General features: G+C 41.9%; 3 protein-coding genes across 4 annotated transcripts; all 3 read left to right on the top strand.

Annotated features, from left to right (window-relative positions):
* The first annotated feature begins 2,048 nt into the window (after nt 1-2,048).
* LOC122617202 (protein commissureless 2) lies at nt 2,049-4,282 on the top strand. Its single transcript, XM_043792947.1, has 2 exons — nt 2,049-2,702; nt 3,413-4,282. Exons 1-2 carry the CDS (start codon nt 2,243-2,245, stop codon nt 3,964-3,966), a joined length of 1,014 nt encoding a protein of 337 aa, XP_043648882.1. The 5' UTR covers nt 2,049-2,242; the 3' UTR covers nt 3,967-4,282.
* Nucleotides 4,283-9,940: 5,658 nt separating this feature from the next.
* On the top strand, nt 9,941-13,304 carry LOC122616206 (glycoprotein-N-acetylgalactosamine 3-beta-galactosyltransferase 1). Its single transcript, XM_043791575.1, has 4 exons — nt 9,941-10,335; nt 12,628-12,733; nt 12,819-13,103; nt 13,164-13,304. Exons 1-4 carry the CDS (start codon nt 9,941-9,943, stop codon nt 13,302-13,304), a joined length of 927 nt encoding a protein of 308 aa, XP_043647510.1.
* A 20-nt stretch (nt 13,305-13,324) lies between these two features.
* LOC122616205 (glycoprotein-N-acetylgalactosamine 3-beta-galactosyltransferase 1) lies at nt 13,325-15,722 on the top strand. 2 transcript variants are annotated; one of them, XM_043791574.1, is made up of 5 exons: nt 13,325-13,421; nt 14,660-14,859; nt 14,929-15,025; nt 15,174-15,470; nt 15,542-15,722. In XM_043791574.1, exons 1-5 carry the CDS (start codon nt 13,386-13,388, stop codon nt 15,710-15,712), a joined length of 801 nt encoding a protein of 266 aa, XP_043647509.1. In that variant the 5' UTR covers nt 13,325-13,385; the 3' UTR covers nt 15,713-15,722. The 2 variants fall into 2 exon arrangements, with proteins under 2 accessions (XP_043647509.1, XP_043647508.1); XM_043791573.1 differs by lacking the exon at nt 13,325-13,421 and having other exon boundaries at nt 14,459-14,859.
* Nucleotide 15,723: the final 1 nt, after the last annotated feature.

The following is a 15,723-nucleotide window of genomic DNA, read 5'->3' as shown; positions in this document are numbered from 1 at the left end:
GTACTTAGATGGGCGGTTCTAAGTGCAGGGAATGGGAATGGGAATGGGATTGGTATTGGTATTGGGAGGAATGGCATTCGCCCATATGGGTTAGCCGCACTAACCAGAGAAGAATGCCCGGATAATTGTCCGTCCCCTGTCTTCAAGACGTCATCGTGCCACAGACAACCTCCGGCATTTTGCTAATCTCGCCAGCCTCTCTGCTGATTCATTTCCTCCGCGAGATTAGCCGGTCGTGATAAGGACTGCTCACTTCTGGCCGCTCTTCGATGAGCTCATCAGGAAGCGTTGGGCCCGGAGACCATCCATAGGCAACCCTTTGTGAATCGCAACGAGATTCATCATAGACGGCGTCTTGTTGAAAAGAGATTTCTCCTCCATCTTCCAGCGGGTGCTGATCTTATCCGGCCTGTTTTGAGTGCTTGTATTTATGTGATTTTTATCGACGGGGGCATCGTAATGGGAAATGGCAACGCATTTCGGAGGGGGCTCGCCCAATTTAATTATTAGGGGATGGCTACATAGTTTTAGTTGATTGTTATGGGGTCTGGAAAATGCTTAGAAATGTGATTTGCCATCAGCAAGAAAAACTAATGTTGCGACTCGCTGGGAAATTCGTTCCAGAGATGCATACTAAAATATTCTACCTTCAATATTTAGGTACTTTCATTGACAACCGTTAAGAGGCAAGCCCGAAAGCATTTTCCAAAGATTATGTCATACCCTAGTCTGCGCCTCTTTGATTGCAAGGATAATCCCCCGTCAGCTTCCCTGCTCATCCACAAAACCTCCAATTACACACACATCAATCCCATAAATGGACAACTATTGTATCTATTCGATCCTCAGTGCCAATCCCATTCCCCCACTGCCGGTTCCATTCTCAAGATCCAAAGGCGAAGGCGAAGACCTAACCCTACCTGCTGCTATCGCCAAAAAGTGATCAACCCAAAGCCAGGTGATCATCGCGTCGCCCACAAAATTGCTGCCCGAAATAAGATATCTGCACGTAGCTGTAATTTAAAACTCCACCGAGCCAAAGGAAAAAAAAAGACAAAATTGAAGAAGAACAAGAGACGTCTCGGGCCCCTTTGGGCAACAACAAGAACAACAACAGTCCTACAAACACATTATCCTACAGCAATAATTTCTTTTTCCCCGACGAACAATGCAGAGGAACCAGAACTGAACTGTACACCCAGCGGAAAAATGTGCCGTGAAATTTAGGGAAGGAATTTCTTAGATAATTCGAATAATGACAACAAAGGTCGACAAAAATACGAACTAGATACCTTTGGTATAAACATTTAATTTTCAATTCAACTTTGAAGCCTTGCCTTGGGCTATGCCAAGTAAGTTATCGATTTAACCCTTCTGCTTACTTGGATATAATTAATATACGAATTCAATTTAATTTGCATCCAACAACTTGCTATTTACAAAATATGTTTCCTTATTTTTTTGACTGCAAGGAAATGGAGATATGTCATTTGCCCGGCTGCAGAACGAACCGAAATCGAAGAAGCCGGCAGAGAAATGAAGATCGATGCCACAGGGTAGTCCCTCTGTCTCTCCTCTTCCCACCCGATCCCTATACCGATGCCTATTGCGATCCCGATCCCAAATGCTCTCCCTTCTCCCTCTCTGCTGCTTGAGCAACATGTGCGCCGCTTTGTAACGCCAATTATGGTCCCATAATTCCAGGGCATTGTCTGTTTCTGTGGGAGCACAAAAGATGCGCTCCGGGAATCGGAATCGGAATGGGAGTGGGAATGGGCATTACAAGATACAAGATCGTTTCGCGGCGAGAGAACGTTCTCAGCGATGCGTATCCGAGCGGCAAATGAGCAAGGAGAGAGCACTGATCGAGATCTTGGCCAGGTAGATTTGCTAGATTTACACTCCGGATCGGATCGGATCGGATCGACTCAACTCGACTCGGTTCGGTTCGGTGCTCTCTTGAGTGGAATGGAGTTGAACTCGGGGAGCTGGCTCGGCTTGACCGCTCGACGATCGGCCGCTCAAATCAGTTTGTTTGTAGACTCAGACGTCGACGGACGTGTGCGTTCGTTAAAAGAAAGCGGAGACTAAGAACGATCCACGAGATACAGATACAGATACAGATACCGATACCGATAGCGCAGCAGTGAAAGTGTGCCGCACCGGAGACACGGATACAAAAGCAGCGATATAGATACAGATAGAGATTACACCCGCCAGTCGACCGATATAAAAGTAAACCATGGAGGGATTGCCGCGCGCATTAAACTACGAACTCTCGCACGATTTGCATTTCGATCATTACGCCGGTGCCGCAGCTCAGAAGATTCTGAACAGCGGGAGGAGTACTCCCGAAGCCTCCACGCCGACCATCACCACATTGGATGCCATTTCCAGCAGTGATTTCCTGAAACAGATTGGCCAGCAGATCCTCAGCTCCATCCAACTGAAGCATCAGCATCAGCTCAACGAAGTCAGCCATCCGAGGAACTCCACCAGCGAGGAGATCATGGATTTCGATCTGGCCAACCGGGTGATTCTGGACAGCAGCAGTGTGGATCAGCTGCAGCAGCAGTTGGAGTACGACAAATTCATGAACGAGGTGTGGATCGGCATCGTCTTCACCCTCATCCTCATCTCGATGGTCTTCTGCATCTGCTCCTGCTTCCTGTACCACCAGTTCCGCACCTGGAAACGCAATTGTAAGTATTCCGCATTGGAAATGGGAATTATATATAGGGCATTCATACTCGTATATAGATGTTTATAGAGATTAAAATCTTATCGAGTGCCTGTTTTGATTAGCCAGTACTGCCAAAAAAAGAAACAGTCACAATTCAAGCCACATAAACAAGTAAAAATTCCAGGCCATTATAAACGATTTTATAGTTGAAATTAGGTGACCCGACTTCAACCGTCATCAGGGAAATATACTCCATTAGGAGTGGAAATCTTTTCGTATTTTATTCCGTCTCTAATGATTCGCTTTATTACGTCAATCCATTTTTTGGGGTCGTAAAAGCAAAGTATTTCGTTAACTGTCGTCAGGTTCAAGAACAAACAACAATTTTCTATAGTTCGTGATGCGGCCTAAAAAGTCTGGAAACCTTGGGAAAAAATTAGCACATCGCCAACGAAATGGCAGAAAAGTGCGGCAAAAATTTCAGAGAAATTCGTCTACCTCGTGTTTAATTCGAAAGCGGTGCCAAGGCAATTATGGAAAAGAATGCAGCGAAGAGAAAATATTTTCAAAAGTTAATGGCAATGAAAGCCAGCAAATAGGGCAAAACAAATGCGGGCAGAAGCCAGTGTAATATTGCAACTGGGTCGAGGTCTTCATTAATCTCGCCCAGTCAACTGCACTCCAACGAAGGCAAATACTAATAAACAATTATTGTTCTTTGTTTTGCAGATCGCAACAATGCAAATGGCTCGACGCAGTGCACCATTGTGGACATAGAGGCGTTGAAACTGCATCCGGATGTGGAGGATCCGGTGCCGGAATACACCCTGGTATCTGGATTACCCAGCTATGAGGCGGCTCTGAAGCTGCTCCAAAAATCCCCGCAGTCCTCCTGCCTGATTGTCTACCCGAGTGTGTTTAATGTGTTCAACAAGCAGGAGAGGAGCAGCCAGGAGCTTCTGCATCCAGGTGCTGCAACATCAGCACCTCCAGCCGCACTCGAGAATCAGCGGGCACCGCAGCCACCTTCGTTCTGTGAGGCCACAATGCCGCTGCTTCCAGCAACAACAGCAGCAGCCACTCACGCAGCAGCAACAGCAGCAACAGCAACATCTGCAACACTGGCAACTTCGCCCACGTGCGAGGCGATTAAGCCAAACTTTGTGATGATGCCAATTGTGCCCAGTTATGCGGAGGTATTCGGCAGCTCGTACAAAACCGTCGACGAGAAAAAGAAATCGAAGTCGAAAGACAGCCAGGTGAAAGACGATATCAAGCGGTAAAGCTAAAGGTAAATGCAAAGGTAAAGGCAGAGGTAGAGGTAGAGCCAATACCGGATACGGATGCGGATACCTAGCCACCACGCAACTGAGCTCTGTGATATTTTCATGTTCATGCTGGAAAGACATACCCATATGTAATTAAACTAAGCGCTGTGATTATCAAAAAGACGTTACTAAACATACTACTCGCTACTAAATGTGTTAGCTAGCTAGTTACGCCACATTGTACTTAATGAATTCGTATCCAGTACTTATGGAAACGCAAAGATGCACATTGTTACTAGACTTAAGTAGGCCACAAACTAAATATTAATAAATTATACACCTAACAATTTAAATAACCATTGCTTTTATTATTCCCTAAAGAACCAGCGCTCTTTTAAAGCCAGCAGCATGGCATGGAGCTCTCCATCTGCCAGCTCCTTTGATTATTATTTTGCCATCAATCAGTTGGCATTCAAATTGATTCATTGATGCTGCAGCAACTGATTTGATTGACGCCAGGAACAGATGGCATACAAATCCTTTCGCCAGGCGGTGGCTACTCCCCGCTCCACTGAGCTTTAAAAATAGCTTGCTGCTTCCAGCTTCCAGCTTCGGATGCCGGAGCACAACATCAACAATCAACAATCCGGCAGATTGAGATAGTTGTCGTAGATAGATGGATAGATGGAGAGATAGATAGATAGACAGATAGAGACAGTTCGATTTGACATTGAGCTAAGGACGTGATAGCTTACTCGACTGCCGCTGCTGCAGTGTGCTCAATGCATTTGTGCAATTGTAATTTCGCATTGATAAGCTAGTAAGTCCATGTATAGGTATGCAAATCGCTGCCGGAGACAATAGACATAATAAATGATCTCAAGCAGTGTTTTCCTAGCATCGATGCTAAGTCGGTGGACGTGACTCCCAGTTAACCCCGTGCAGGAAAACGTGGCCGCTTCCGAAGGCAATACGAATTGCGGTAGGTCTTGGGATCTATTGCTCTATCTTTAAGAGTAGGAGGTTTTGTTTTGTAGATTTATTTCCATTTTATTTTTGTTCTACGCCACACGGTCCCGCATTCCAACAGCTGTGCCTGTGCTGGAAAACACTACTGCAACTAAGTTAGTATCACCTCGCTATCTGCAATCTGAACAACCCGCTATCGGCATTAACAAATGGAATGAATTCTATGGAAATTAATCTCGCTGTGCAATGGATTTGTCGCTCTTTACCGCCAAGTGATTTTTATTTATCATTATTATTATTATCGTTATTGTTACTGTTGTATTTATAGATTGCCGATTGCAGTTGCACTTGCAATGCACTTGCAGTTTCAGTTGCTGTACGCTTCCGTGCTTCATTATTATTATATCCATTTGAATGGGTAAACAAATCACCGTCAACCAACTAGAAATCCACATGTGAGGGTGCGAATAAATTGCATTTATGCGAGTGCCATTAAAGTTATTTATCTCACGACCAGTGACTCGCAATCCGTGATCGGCGATCACAGGTCCGTGATCGGTGACCGGTGATCAATGAAATGGGGCAAGTTCTGGGGAAGAACCTCTTGCGGTGGCATTTGCATATTGCTTGGAGCATTGGAACAGAACAAACAGAAAACAGACTTCGCCTGAAAGCCGCTTATGCAAAGCAATAATTATTAATTGCAAATGCAGTCGAGATTTACGATCGCTCTTTGTTTATTTGACAGCTTATGACATATTCCCCGATGCGAGACGCCTAACTAACTTAGCCTCATGTCTAGAACCTATGAATATCTTAGCCAGCGACCGTTTTCACCAGGGCTCGAATGATCTATGGATTTTATTGTCGGTCGGCCGCTCGGACTGTAAAAATAAGCGAAACCTGACCGAAGCCCGCCCACCAATTTGTCAGAACGCCACAATGTGTGCAAATTGTTTCATTAGTTGAATTTGGGCGCCGTTCAAAACAATGCCAAAAAATTCCAATAAGCGCGTGGTCAGTTGTTTAAACAATCGCCTCACGTACAACCGACAACAGTCAAAGCTTTCGGGCTACAAAGACAGCCAAAAGTATTGGCTTTACTGGTTAGGAGAGCCATTCTGGATTATTCAATTGTTCGTAGTTCAGCCACTTATTAGTGTTACAGCAGGCCATATAATTTCATCACTGCCATTACCGGGCATAAAGCAAACAGTTCCAGTGCATACTTGAAATTGTTGCTAATGAGTTTTAGTATCGGTTTTTATGTTAGCCCCGCTAATTGCCTGGCTAATGGGTTAAAGACCAATCGGTTATGAAGCTAAATTCGCCAGTTGCCGGCCTGCAAAATGAGGCAATTTGTCTATGCTTTCACCTTGGCTCCAGACAGCATGTCCAATTTTATTTCTGTTTTGAGTTTTAGTTTTCGATTTGCATTTGCATTGCCGGTTTTAACGGCTGCCGCCACGAAAACATGTGTAGATCGCACACGGCACATCAAAATATTATACAGCATAAACAACATAATTAGCTCGAGATGCAAATTCGAATGGGAATCTGAATCCGAATCGGAGAGGCAGCGAGAAAGCACAACCAAAGGGCAATTTATTAAAAGCCCATCCGTCGGATGCATCTTTCGGATCGGTGAAAGTTGCAGGTTGCTGGGGCAGAGGGTACAACCTAATGAAGCGGACAATTTATTAATAAAATGCACATTAGTCCACGTTTACGGCCCCGCACAACACACGTCGACTTGGCCAACTGAATTTTCAATTAGGCGCCAAAATCGTGGGCCAAGTCGAAGCTAAACTTTTAAAGCTGGAAGTGGAAGCTGGAAGATAACCATACCCATACCCGTACCCATACCCATACCCATACCATCGAGGCTCCGATCGACTAACTCCCAACTCAGACGAGTCGCCGCCGATGTTTGAAAGCGAAACCGGTTGGCCAACAGCCGCTGGGTAAAAAGCAACGTCATACGCAATATCTGACCCACTTTATTGTGCAGGCGGCTAAAACCGAAAACCAAAACAAAAGCCAAAATTGAAATTGGAATTGGCAAGCCCGCTGTCTCTAGGAAAACGGTCACCAATTGTGGACATCTACACATTTCTATAAATATTTTTATGGGGTCAGCGCTGCTTGTTCAAATATTACACATATTACACAAACAAGCCACGGCATTTAAATCGATTTTAGCCTCGAGTAGAGAAAATATTACAAAAAACTACAAAGGCTGTGTAAATTGTATTGAGCCAATATTTAAATATTCATTTAAGCCCGCTGACCTAAAACCTAAAATTTATTTAAAGTATTTAACTTTTCAAGGGTGATTACCGGCGATTAAAGTCAGCTTTTTTTCAGATCTCAATGAAATGTTTATTTATGCTTCGCCGAAATTCTTATTAAGAGCCACACAGTGGCTCAAATTTGTTTAACACTCGTGTCAGATGTGGAGCTTTTTTATAATGCCATGCGTTAAGTTCAGCCGCGATTTATTTATCTTTTCTTTTAGACTTTGGGCAAACATCTCCAACTGAAGCTGCGCCATTTGCTTGGATATTACCCCAACTTAAAGGTGAATGAAAGGTCTGAAAACAAAAAAAAAAAGATAAAAATGCACGCAAACAATAGTAATAAATATTAGCAACAACTTCTCTGCCAAGGCGAAGATTTTGCCATTTGATGTGTTTGCCTTTGTAAGTGGCAAGTGAAATTGCGGCGCTTGGAAAAATATTTGCTCAGAATGTTTTGCATATACGTAGATATGGTGAAGTGTAGTAAAAGCTTTGCCACGCGGGTTAAATAGCGAAAAATTAAGAGCTTTCTTAGATAAATAATCGACACTAGAGTTCTGCTTGCCTGGTTTGCGGCGGACCACAAAAAGATATTCATTTGAATGCTGTATCTTTGCACACAGATGCGGAATACTGAAATCCACCTAGCTGAAAATCAATTTTCCGTTCGACAAAATTAAAGAATTTTCTGATTGAAATTCCATAAAAAATAACAACAAATTGATTTGGGCTCGGCTTCGAGTGCGAGATTGGGTCAAGCATGGAATGCGAATTAGTAACTGACAAACGTTCTACGCTCCAAAAACCCAGCAATACGAGTATAACAATCTGTGCACTTCAAATTTGTATATTGGCAGCAGAAAAGTGCAGGCGGTTCAACTTTTATGCTTAATTCAAGTGAAATATTTACCTCGATTGCGTTGCCAAACAAAAGCTAAATTAAATTCTATCTTCATGAAAATATATAAAAAGTTGGAAAATATATAAAAGTTCCGAGAAGCCTGACTAAAAGAAAAACAAATAAAAATGCAAATAAAAGTTGTCCGATTTAAAGTTATGGGCGCTCTGCTAGATACTCCAGGCCTGAACCCAGCTCATAAAAACCCAACAGGAAAACTCCGTCGAACGAGTTAACTGCGATGCGCTAACTGTTCCTATCTTGGGCGCTCCCATCGAAGGAACATCAAAGTGCAGCAGTGGGGGATCGGATCGGATTGGATTTGGGACTCGGAATGGGATTGAAAAGGCACTGTGAAAAACTAGTGCAGAAACTTACGGAGAACTAACTTCGTTAACAGCATAAATGACTTGCGCTTACTTATCATTTACAACACATAGCCAAAAATGTTATCAAGTGAAAAAATGTTATTTAGAGTATTTCATATACATGCTATTTAGTTTTTCTCCAAAATATTTTTTAATTTTTATTTGTACTATTTATATATTATTTACTTTTATTTATTTATATTTTAATATTGAATTGCAAAAATGGTTAGTCCCGTGTACTATCTTTTACGAAATAAATACGCACAATTGATGCAGTTTAGTTACCATTTGAATAGCATTTTATAAAACGCGTGGTTGTAATAATTGTGCTATTTTAAAGATTTTTCTCCGTGTAAAAATGGGATTGGGACGCGGGTTGGGAGCTCGCAGCAGCCAGCCACAGCGGTTGCAGATGCAGATGGAGATGCAGACAAAGATACAGATACATATAAAGTAGGTTGCTGCAGGTTTGTTTTCCCGATAAGCTCGCGCCATGAGATTAGCCTGTTTTCCCTCCACCTCCCAGCAATTTGTTTTTTGTCCGTCTTTGTCTGTTCTGCGTATTTGGCTGCGGTTTAATTTTATGGGCCAAAGATTTTATTTTGTAACTTAATGTTTGTTTTGCCTGCAGGAGACTCGAAGCAGCAGGTTGTTGGATCTTCTTTTATTTGGGAACTCATCTGCTTTCAACGGAAATGCACTCAAATTCAGAGATGACGACCGGGACAGCCGTTTACATTTTATAACCGCTTTTCCGATTACTTACTATTAATTGCGCCCATTTGTAGTGCTAAGTATTACTCAAATAGCATTACTTAAATAGCATTGATCCAACAGTCATCGGCTTACTTGCCAAATTGTATGATTATTTGATTGGTAACCATGGTTACTTCGTTATCTGCACCGCTAACCACACAATTGCCCCCCTTCCGTGATTGGATTACTAAAATGCAATCAAAGCTCGCTAATCTTATCAAAAATGTTGCTCCCAGTGGCCAGCGAATCGTGTAATTATGTTTAATTGGCCCAGCGAATCGAGTTAACACTTTGCGGACTAAATAAATATTCTAATTAACTATTCAAATTGTAGATGCAATCGTGAAACCATTCGCCAATTCTGTTTCATTAAGTATAATTAAAACGACCACAAAATCAAGATTTTTTTTCGCCAAAAATTAAAACGGCCAATTAATGAAGTTCTTTTTTCGCAATGAAAAAAACTAATCAATGTTTAATTATAGGAACTGCTTAGCCATAGAATGTATCTTCCTACTAAAAATCACTTAACCGTACAAAAAATAGCTTCCGTCCGCTTTCAAATACCAAGCATGAGTGCACATCGACCCCCGAAAACTATGTGGGTTAAATTCTTTCTTCAGACTGATAACTGTCTTATCTAAAATTGACTTTTCCCATGCATGTGATCAAACTTTTATAATAGTCAGTTTAAAGTCATGACTTCACCTAGACGCGTCTATTATGGCCTCTTCGTGGCTTTAATTCTGTTCTTGGCTTTCACTCTCTATATTAGTGTGGGCGAAGTTGACAGAACACCCGCAAAGCGAAGTAACAAGCACACTCTGGATCCCCTGTACGAAGATATCAGGATTCTCTGCATGATACCCTATAGTTATCATTACCCCGACACTGCCAAATACGTGAAGCGCACCTGGGGAAAGCACTGCAATGCTTTGCTATTTGTGAGTGGGGATGTCGATGGCGAGTTGGAGCCCTATGTGCCTGTGATTAACTCCACGCATACGTGGACTTTGGTCCATCAGGGGCTGATGTACGCCTCTGTGACCTATGCCGACAAAATCGATTGGATCCTCAGAGTCGAGCCCTCTAGGTAAGACCCCGCAATATTCACCAGAACATAATATAATTTGAATCGTTCGACGCAGTCATAAATTGCTGAAGAGCTCTATTATCATTCTCTTTTATCGCTAGAATATTGTTATGATATTCTAAGCGCTCAACTTCCACTCTGCCACTACACCGAAAAAGATTTTGCCATGCACTTAAAAAGAATATACCATTATAAAGTTTGTCATCAAATGTAGTTTCAAAGTCCAACACATTAACTATTGCCTATGCTCTTAACCACAATTTGATTTTCTGCCATAAAAGTGCACATAATTTCACATACGTTATCTACACTCATACTTGGGATTAAAGGACGATTAAAGTTGGCTACAACTGCCAATTAAATTACAGACAACCTATGGATTTTCACATTTTATACAATCTTACCGATGTTGTTATTTTTTTCCGTGGCTCCTTACTCATTCTTGTTGTTTATTTTTATGAGCGTTGAGTTCGGTGGCCGCCTCACTCAACATATTTTGACTTCTTTCATTGATAAAGTTATCAGTCAGCCTTCGGCAGTATTTGTTTGTGCTCGAGTTTGAGTTTGGGTTTCGATTGTTGTTTGCTGGATGTTCCCGTTTGCGTTAAGGTCTACATCCCGTTCTGCAGTCGGTTCCGTTCTATTCACTCCATTGTTGATCGATTTTTCCTCGGCTTCCTTTTGTGGTTTAGCCCACGGAGCGTTTCCTTTATCTGGAGGAGGAGCTGGGGATGGAAAAATGTGCCAAGGAAGTGCGAGTATCTATGGGCGGTAGTTTATCTGTCTTTTGTAGGGGACACAATGCACTTCCCCACCCCCATTTGCCGGTTCCCCATTTTCCTCTGTGTATATGTCGCTTGATTGCTCTCCGGGGAGGTTTGCCTTCATAATTGGTACAAATTTCAGTTCGAAGTTGAAAAAGAATATTTTCCCATGGATTTTCATTCACGGTGCGGAATGCCATTAGCATAGTTTGCCTCAGATTATGCTGATAAGTCACAAATGAATTTCTATTCAGAGCGAGTGATCGCAACCCTATCCCAATGTATTCCCCATTCAATTCCAATTTATGAAAATAAAATGCACTCTGTAAACTAGACATTTATAGACAGGTCACTCCGTCATGTGTCATTCCGTTTCACTGGCATTGATTAGTTTAAATATATTTGCAATTGGCGCTATCAATTTATTTTGATATTTTGCGCACTTTTCAAATGCAATTCAATTAATCCCTGTTTACATTCAAATGCCAACTTAATGGTAATATAAATGCTAGAAGTTTCAATATGCCCCGGTTATAAATGCTATTGATTAGAGCGCATTATCAAGAGTTTTTTAATATTGGTAAAAATGCGTGCCAGGAGGTCAATTAAGTGTGCCGGAGAGCTGTCGATTGAAATAGTGTTTTCCTAATTTATGCCGTCATACATAATTGGAAATTTATTGGATGTGATGTCAACACCAGCCGTAGAATATTACAAAATCAATTGAATTTGGATTGGGATTAGACTTGGGAATATTTATACCCTGCTTAATCGTCTCTAAAATGAGTTGATAACTTGACTTGGCGTCTACTTTGTGTGGTCGTTGACTGACAATTAAAAGTTTATGTTTGTAGCAAGAGTCATTAAAGTTGGTAGTTTTATTGGCCGGCTCTGTATTGGTCATATAATACTATTCCCAAAGACGGCTTCATCTGTTTTATCTTCGTAATTAATTATAAGAATTCGTCTGATGGGAAAACAATGCGAAATTGAAACATTGTGTTCGGGACTCTTCACGATTCTATCTCCCATATCCAAGTATATAGCACCTTACCTCATCGACATTATCTACAATTACTTGTATCTTGGTCCGGTTGTTTGGCAAATATTTAACGATGTGTTTATGATTTTGTACGTTTATTTTCGTTACTTTTTGTGTTTTTTTGTAGATTTTAGCCATCGTTGTTTGCGTCGCACATTTGCGGCTTGAACTTGGACTTTGTTTGCTTTGCGTGTCCACGATCCATTCAAAAACGGATCTTGCCATGTTGTTGACACGGTTTTTCTAAATGGCAATTGTTTGCCAGTCGCTCTACCCGTACTCAATTTTTTTTAATATCCATAAGACTCACATCGACCAATTTGGCCAAACAACACTCGCACATATTTGCATTGCGGCTTTGTATGCAAAGCTGAGCAGTGATGGATTTTATTGATATGCACGATTTCGCGACGTGAATGAAGAATGAGAATTCTTAGTTGGCACAAAGGAAATTTTCGACTGAAGTCTAGTGTTTTCCTATTTCAGCTTTGTAGTTGTGGAGAATCTCCGGCATATGATAGACAAGAGGAAATACCAACCCAGTCAACCGATATATTTTGGCTACGAGCTCGAGAATATTGTTACACATGAGGTAAGTTTTATTTTGAGTGATAAGCTGAATATAAGTATCAATATTTGGCACTATTTGTGCAAATATGTTTTATTGCTGCCCTTAGCCCTTTGTCCACGATCGTAGTGGGTATGTGATAAGTCGAGAGGCCTTAAGACGATATACGGAGGCGTCGAAGGATCCTGAGAACAAGGATTGCACTCATTGGGAAGGGTATGTTGAGGGTCTGGACATACATCGGTGCTTGAGTTTTGCTAACGTTACGGTAGCAGAAAGTCGCGACGAATTTGAGAACGAGACATTCATACCCGTTGAAATGGATTACCAGTTCCAAGATGGCTATGATACTATACCCTGGCTGCGTAACTTAACTTATCACAAAAGAACAGAGGTAATCTATTACCAAGCTTAATAAAGTTCTATGTAATACTTCGCCTTATCACCTTTTCAGAAATCAGTTCCCATATCCAGCCGCGCCATTGGGTTTCTGGTAAAATATCCGCCAGAAATGTACGATTACTACTATTTTGTTTACCGAGTAAAGTCCTTTGGCACCCCCGTCCCAGGCTCCATTGACCGTAAAAGGCCGTAATAAAAGACTCACCTCTGGCAGCTGTCGACGAACTTCCTTCCTGATGTTTCAATTACTGAGAGGCAGAGGGCCTGGTTCCACATGAGGTTACTTCCTAGTAAATCCATGCAATCCAAAGTAACCCACATATCATGTACATCACATAACTCATCTCGCATGTGGGAAAAAGGGGGAGGATAAACGTGTTCATCAATGAATCTGTCGTCTCGTCTGGCCTGGAGTCTCATTTTCCCAATGCCCTTTGTCTGTGCAAAATTACTTCCGTTTCTCTTCGATTTTCGGTTTTTTTCTCTGCCCAACTGCAAAGTGTCATTGTTACATCATGTCTGAGGGAAAGGAGATATTCACATGAATGCAATATTGCACTTTTCCCTGCTTCCTGTAACCCTTATCATGTGTAGGCCTATGGCTTACCTGTTAGATGAAAACTTAGCTCATCTGGAAACTTGAGCACGTAAACTGAGACATTAATATCCCACATAAGCGGAATATCGCTTACCTCTCGCAGGTTCCTTATTTTTGTTTGACAGTTTCACATGAAACCCGTACAAGCCGCTCACATGTGATTATCGAAATCCATACAAACGTTTGTGGGCCTTTTGTTTTTGCAACAAAAGAGGTAGGCGATTGAATAATATTTTCAAAATATATGTGACTTTGTTGTGTTATTTTGGGATGTCTAAAAATAGATTCGAGCATCTATGCAAATCTAGAAACGTGTTTGAATCGTGTAAAGAGTTGAAGTTTCGGATTCCACGAACTTTGATATAAACAGGAAACATGAGCACCAGATGTTGGGTCGCAGTAATCGATACTCCACTTTAAGTTTGTGTAGTTTACGCAACACTTTATGAACTGGCCAAACCCTTCCGGATCTTCCGAGCCACTCGCCCCTTCACTTTCAACTGCAAAGTTTTGCATCAACTTGAAAGCCATTATCATCAATGAAAGACGATGGCAAGGCGTCTTCGATGCCCGAGTCGTCAGGTGGGTTAATAATTCTAATTGAAAAAGGCAATTTGTATGCGGCGGGCACAGGGAAAGCAAAGGCAGCGCGGACCGACAAAAGCACTCAATGTAATTAAATTGTCGACGGACCACCCAGCGCCAATAGTTCCACCACCCGAACCGCCGATTGCAGTAATCGTTTAGATATGCCACGACTGTTCAGTACACGGCGCCTCTTCCTGGCCGGAAAGAATGCAATTTATTTGCTTATCCTTTTCACTATATTCTATACGGTTACGTTGCACCTTCCTGGGAGCTTGAAACCTGAAGAAGTGATCGAACGCTCTGGTCCACCACCCCCTAGGATCTTTTGCATCATATCCACATATGAATATCGCCACAAACAGGTCGCAACTCACATCCATCGGACTTGGGTCAGGCACTGCGATCACTACCTCTTCGTCAGCGATGACAGTGACCACTACTTGGAGCCGGCGGTGTTTATGCATATGAATGACAAGTGGCACCGAATGAGGGCCTATCTGGAGTACGTCTACAAGTATCACTTCCATCAGGGCGACTGGTTCCTCTACTGCAACGACGATAAGTAATAATGGCGAATACTGCATGCAGAAGTACTCCTAAGGCTCTGAGTGATAATAAATGGCCTTTTCAGCTTTGTAGTCGTGGACAATCTTCGCCACATGCTGAAGACATATAGTCCCAATGAACTTATTTACTTTGGATGCAAACTGCGAACACCCAATGGCCTGGTGAGTTTATTTCCCAATTTTAAAAATCAATTGAAGTGCGGAATAATCAATAATTGCTTTTCATCAATTATTTCTCTGACTAAGGATACAATGATAATATAAGTGGCACTTTTAATGGCTGCCTTATATATTTTAATTCAATTTCTAGGTGTACATGCTAGAAGGTTCCGGGATTGTCTTCAGTGGAGCTGCTCTTAAGCGATTTGCACTCGCAGCCCTGACCAACGAAAGTATTTGCAGTTCGGAGGAGAGAGGCAATACTTTCACTGAGGAACTGGGTCGATGTCTCACTAATGTCAATGTGATAGCCGGGGATAGTCGGGATGAGTTGCAGGGACATCGATTCCTGCCTTTCGATGCGGATTTGCATTTGGGATCCACATTTAATCAATCCCTAGAACAGCACAAGTATTTTCTGGATCGTTCTTACTATCCAGTAATTGATGTGGGTTTTTATACTAACTTAATTTATTGATTACTTCATTTCATTTCATTATTTTTTCGGATTCATTTCAGATGCACTTGCCGGTCTCTTTGCATTTAATATGCTTTCATATGAATTACATAATAAACATTTATGATGTGTACTACTTTGCATATGTAACTAGAGTTTTCGGAGTGCCGCCTAACTGGGACTTTGAAAATGAAAGGATGGTACTTGCAAATAAAACTACATTAACTGATTAGAGTTCGCCACA

Source organism: Drosophila teissieri, chromosome 3L (genome assembly GCF_016746235.2).
Source record: "Drosophila teissieri strain GT53w chromosome 3L, Prin_Dtei_1.1, whole genome shotgun sequence".
Classification (NCBI taxonomy): domain Eukaryota; kingdom Metazoa; phylum Arthropoda; class Insecta; order Diptera; family Drosophilidae; genus Drosophila; species Drosophila teissieri.
The sequence above is the reverse complement of the archived record's forward strand: the minus strand, read 5'-3'. Positions and strand labels throughout refer to the sequence as shown.

What these genes read in the sequence shown, in the direction of transcription:
- LOC122616205 (XM_043791573.1), top strand. Translation starts at nt 14,459, where the DNA reads ATGCCACGACTGTTCAGTACACGGCGCCTCTTCCTGGCCGGAAAGAAT. An exon ending in TGCGAACACCCAATGGCCTG is followed by an intron (nt 15,026 to 15,173) that starts GTGAGTTTATTT and finishes TTCAATTTCTAG; the next exon opens with GTGTACATGCTAGAAGGTTC. An exon ending in CTTACTATCCAGTAATTGAT is followed by an intron (nt 15,471 to 15,541) that starts GTGGGTTTTTAT and finishes GATTCATTTCAG; the next exon opens with ATGCACTTGCCGGTCTCTTT.
- LOC122616206 (XM_043791575.1), top strand. Translation starts at nt 9,941, where the DNA reads ATGACTTCACCTAGACGCGTCTATTATGGCCTCTTCGTGGCTTTAATT. An exon ending in CTCAGAGTCGAGCCCTCTAG is followed by an intron (nt 10,336 to 12,627) that starts GTAAGACCCCGC and finishes TTCCTATTTCAG; the next exon opens with CTTTGTAGTTGTGGAGAATC. An exon ending in AGAATATTGTTACACATGAG is followed by an intron (nt 12,734 to 12,818) that starts GTAAGTTTTATT and finishes TGCTGCCCTTAG; the next exon opens with CCCTTTGTCCACGATCGTAG.
- LOC122617202 (XM_043792947.1), top strand. Translation starts at nt 2,243, where the DNA reads ATGGAGGGATTGCCGCGCGCATTAAACTACGAACTCTCGCACGATTTG. An exon ending in CCGCACCTGGAAACGCAATT is followed by an intron (nt 2,703 to 3,412) that starts GTAAGTATTCCG and finishes TTTGTTTTGCAG; the next exon opens with ATCGCAACAATGCAAATGGC.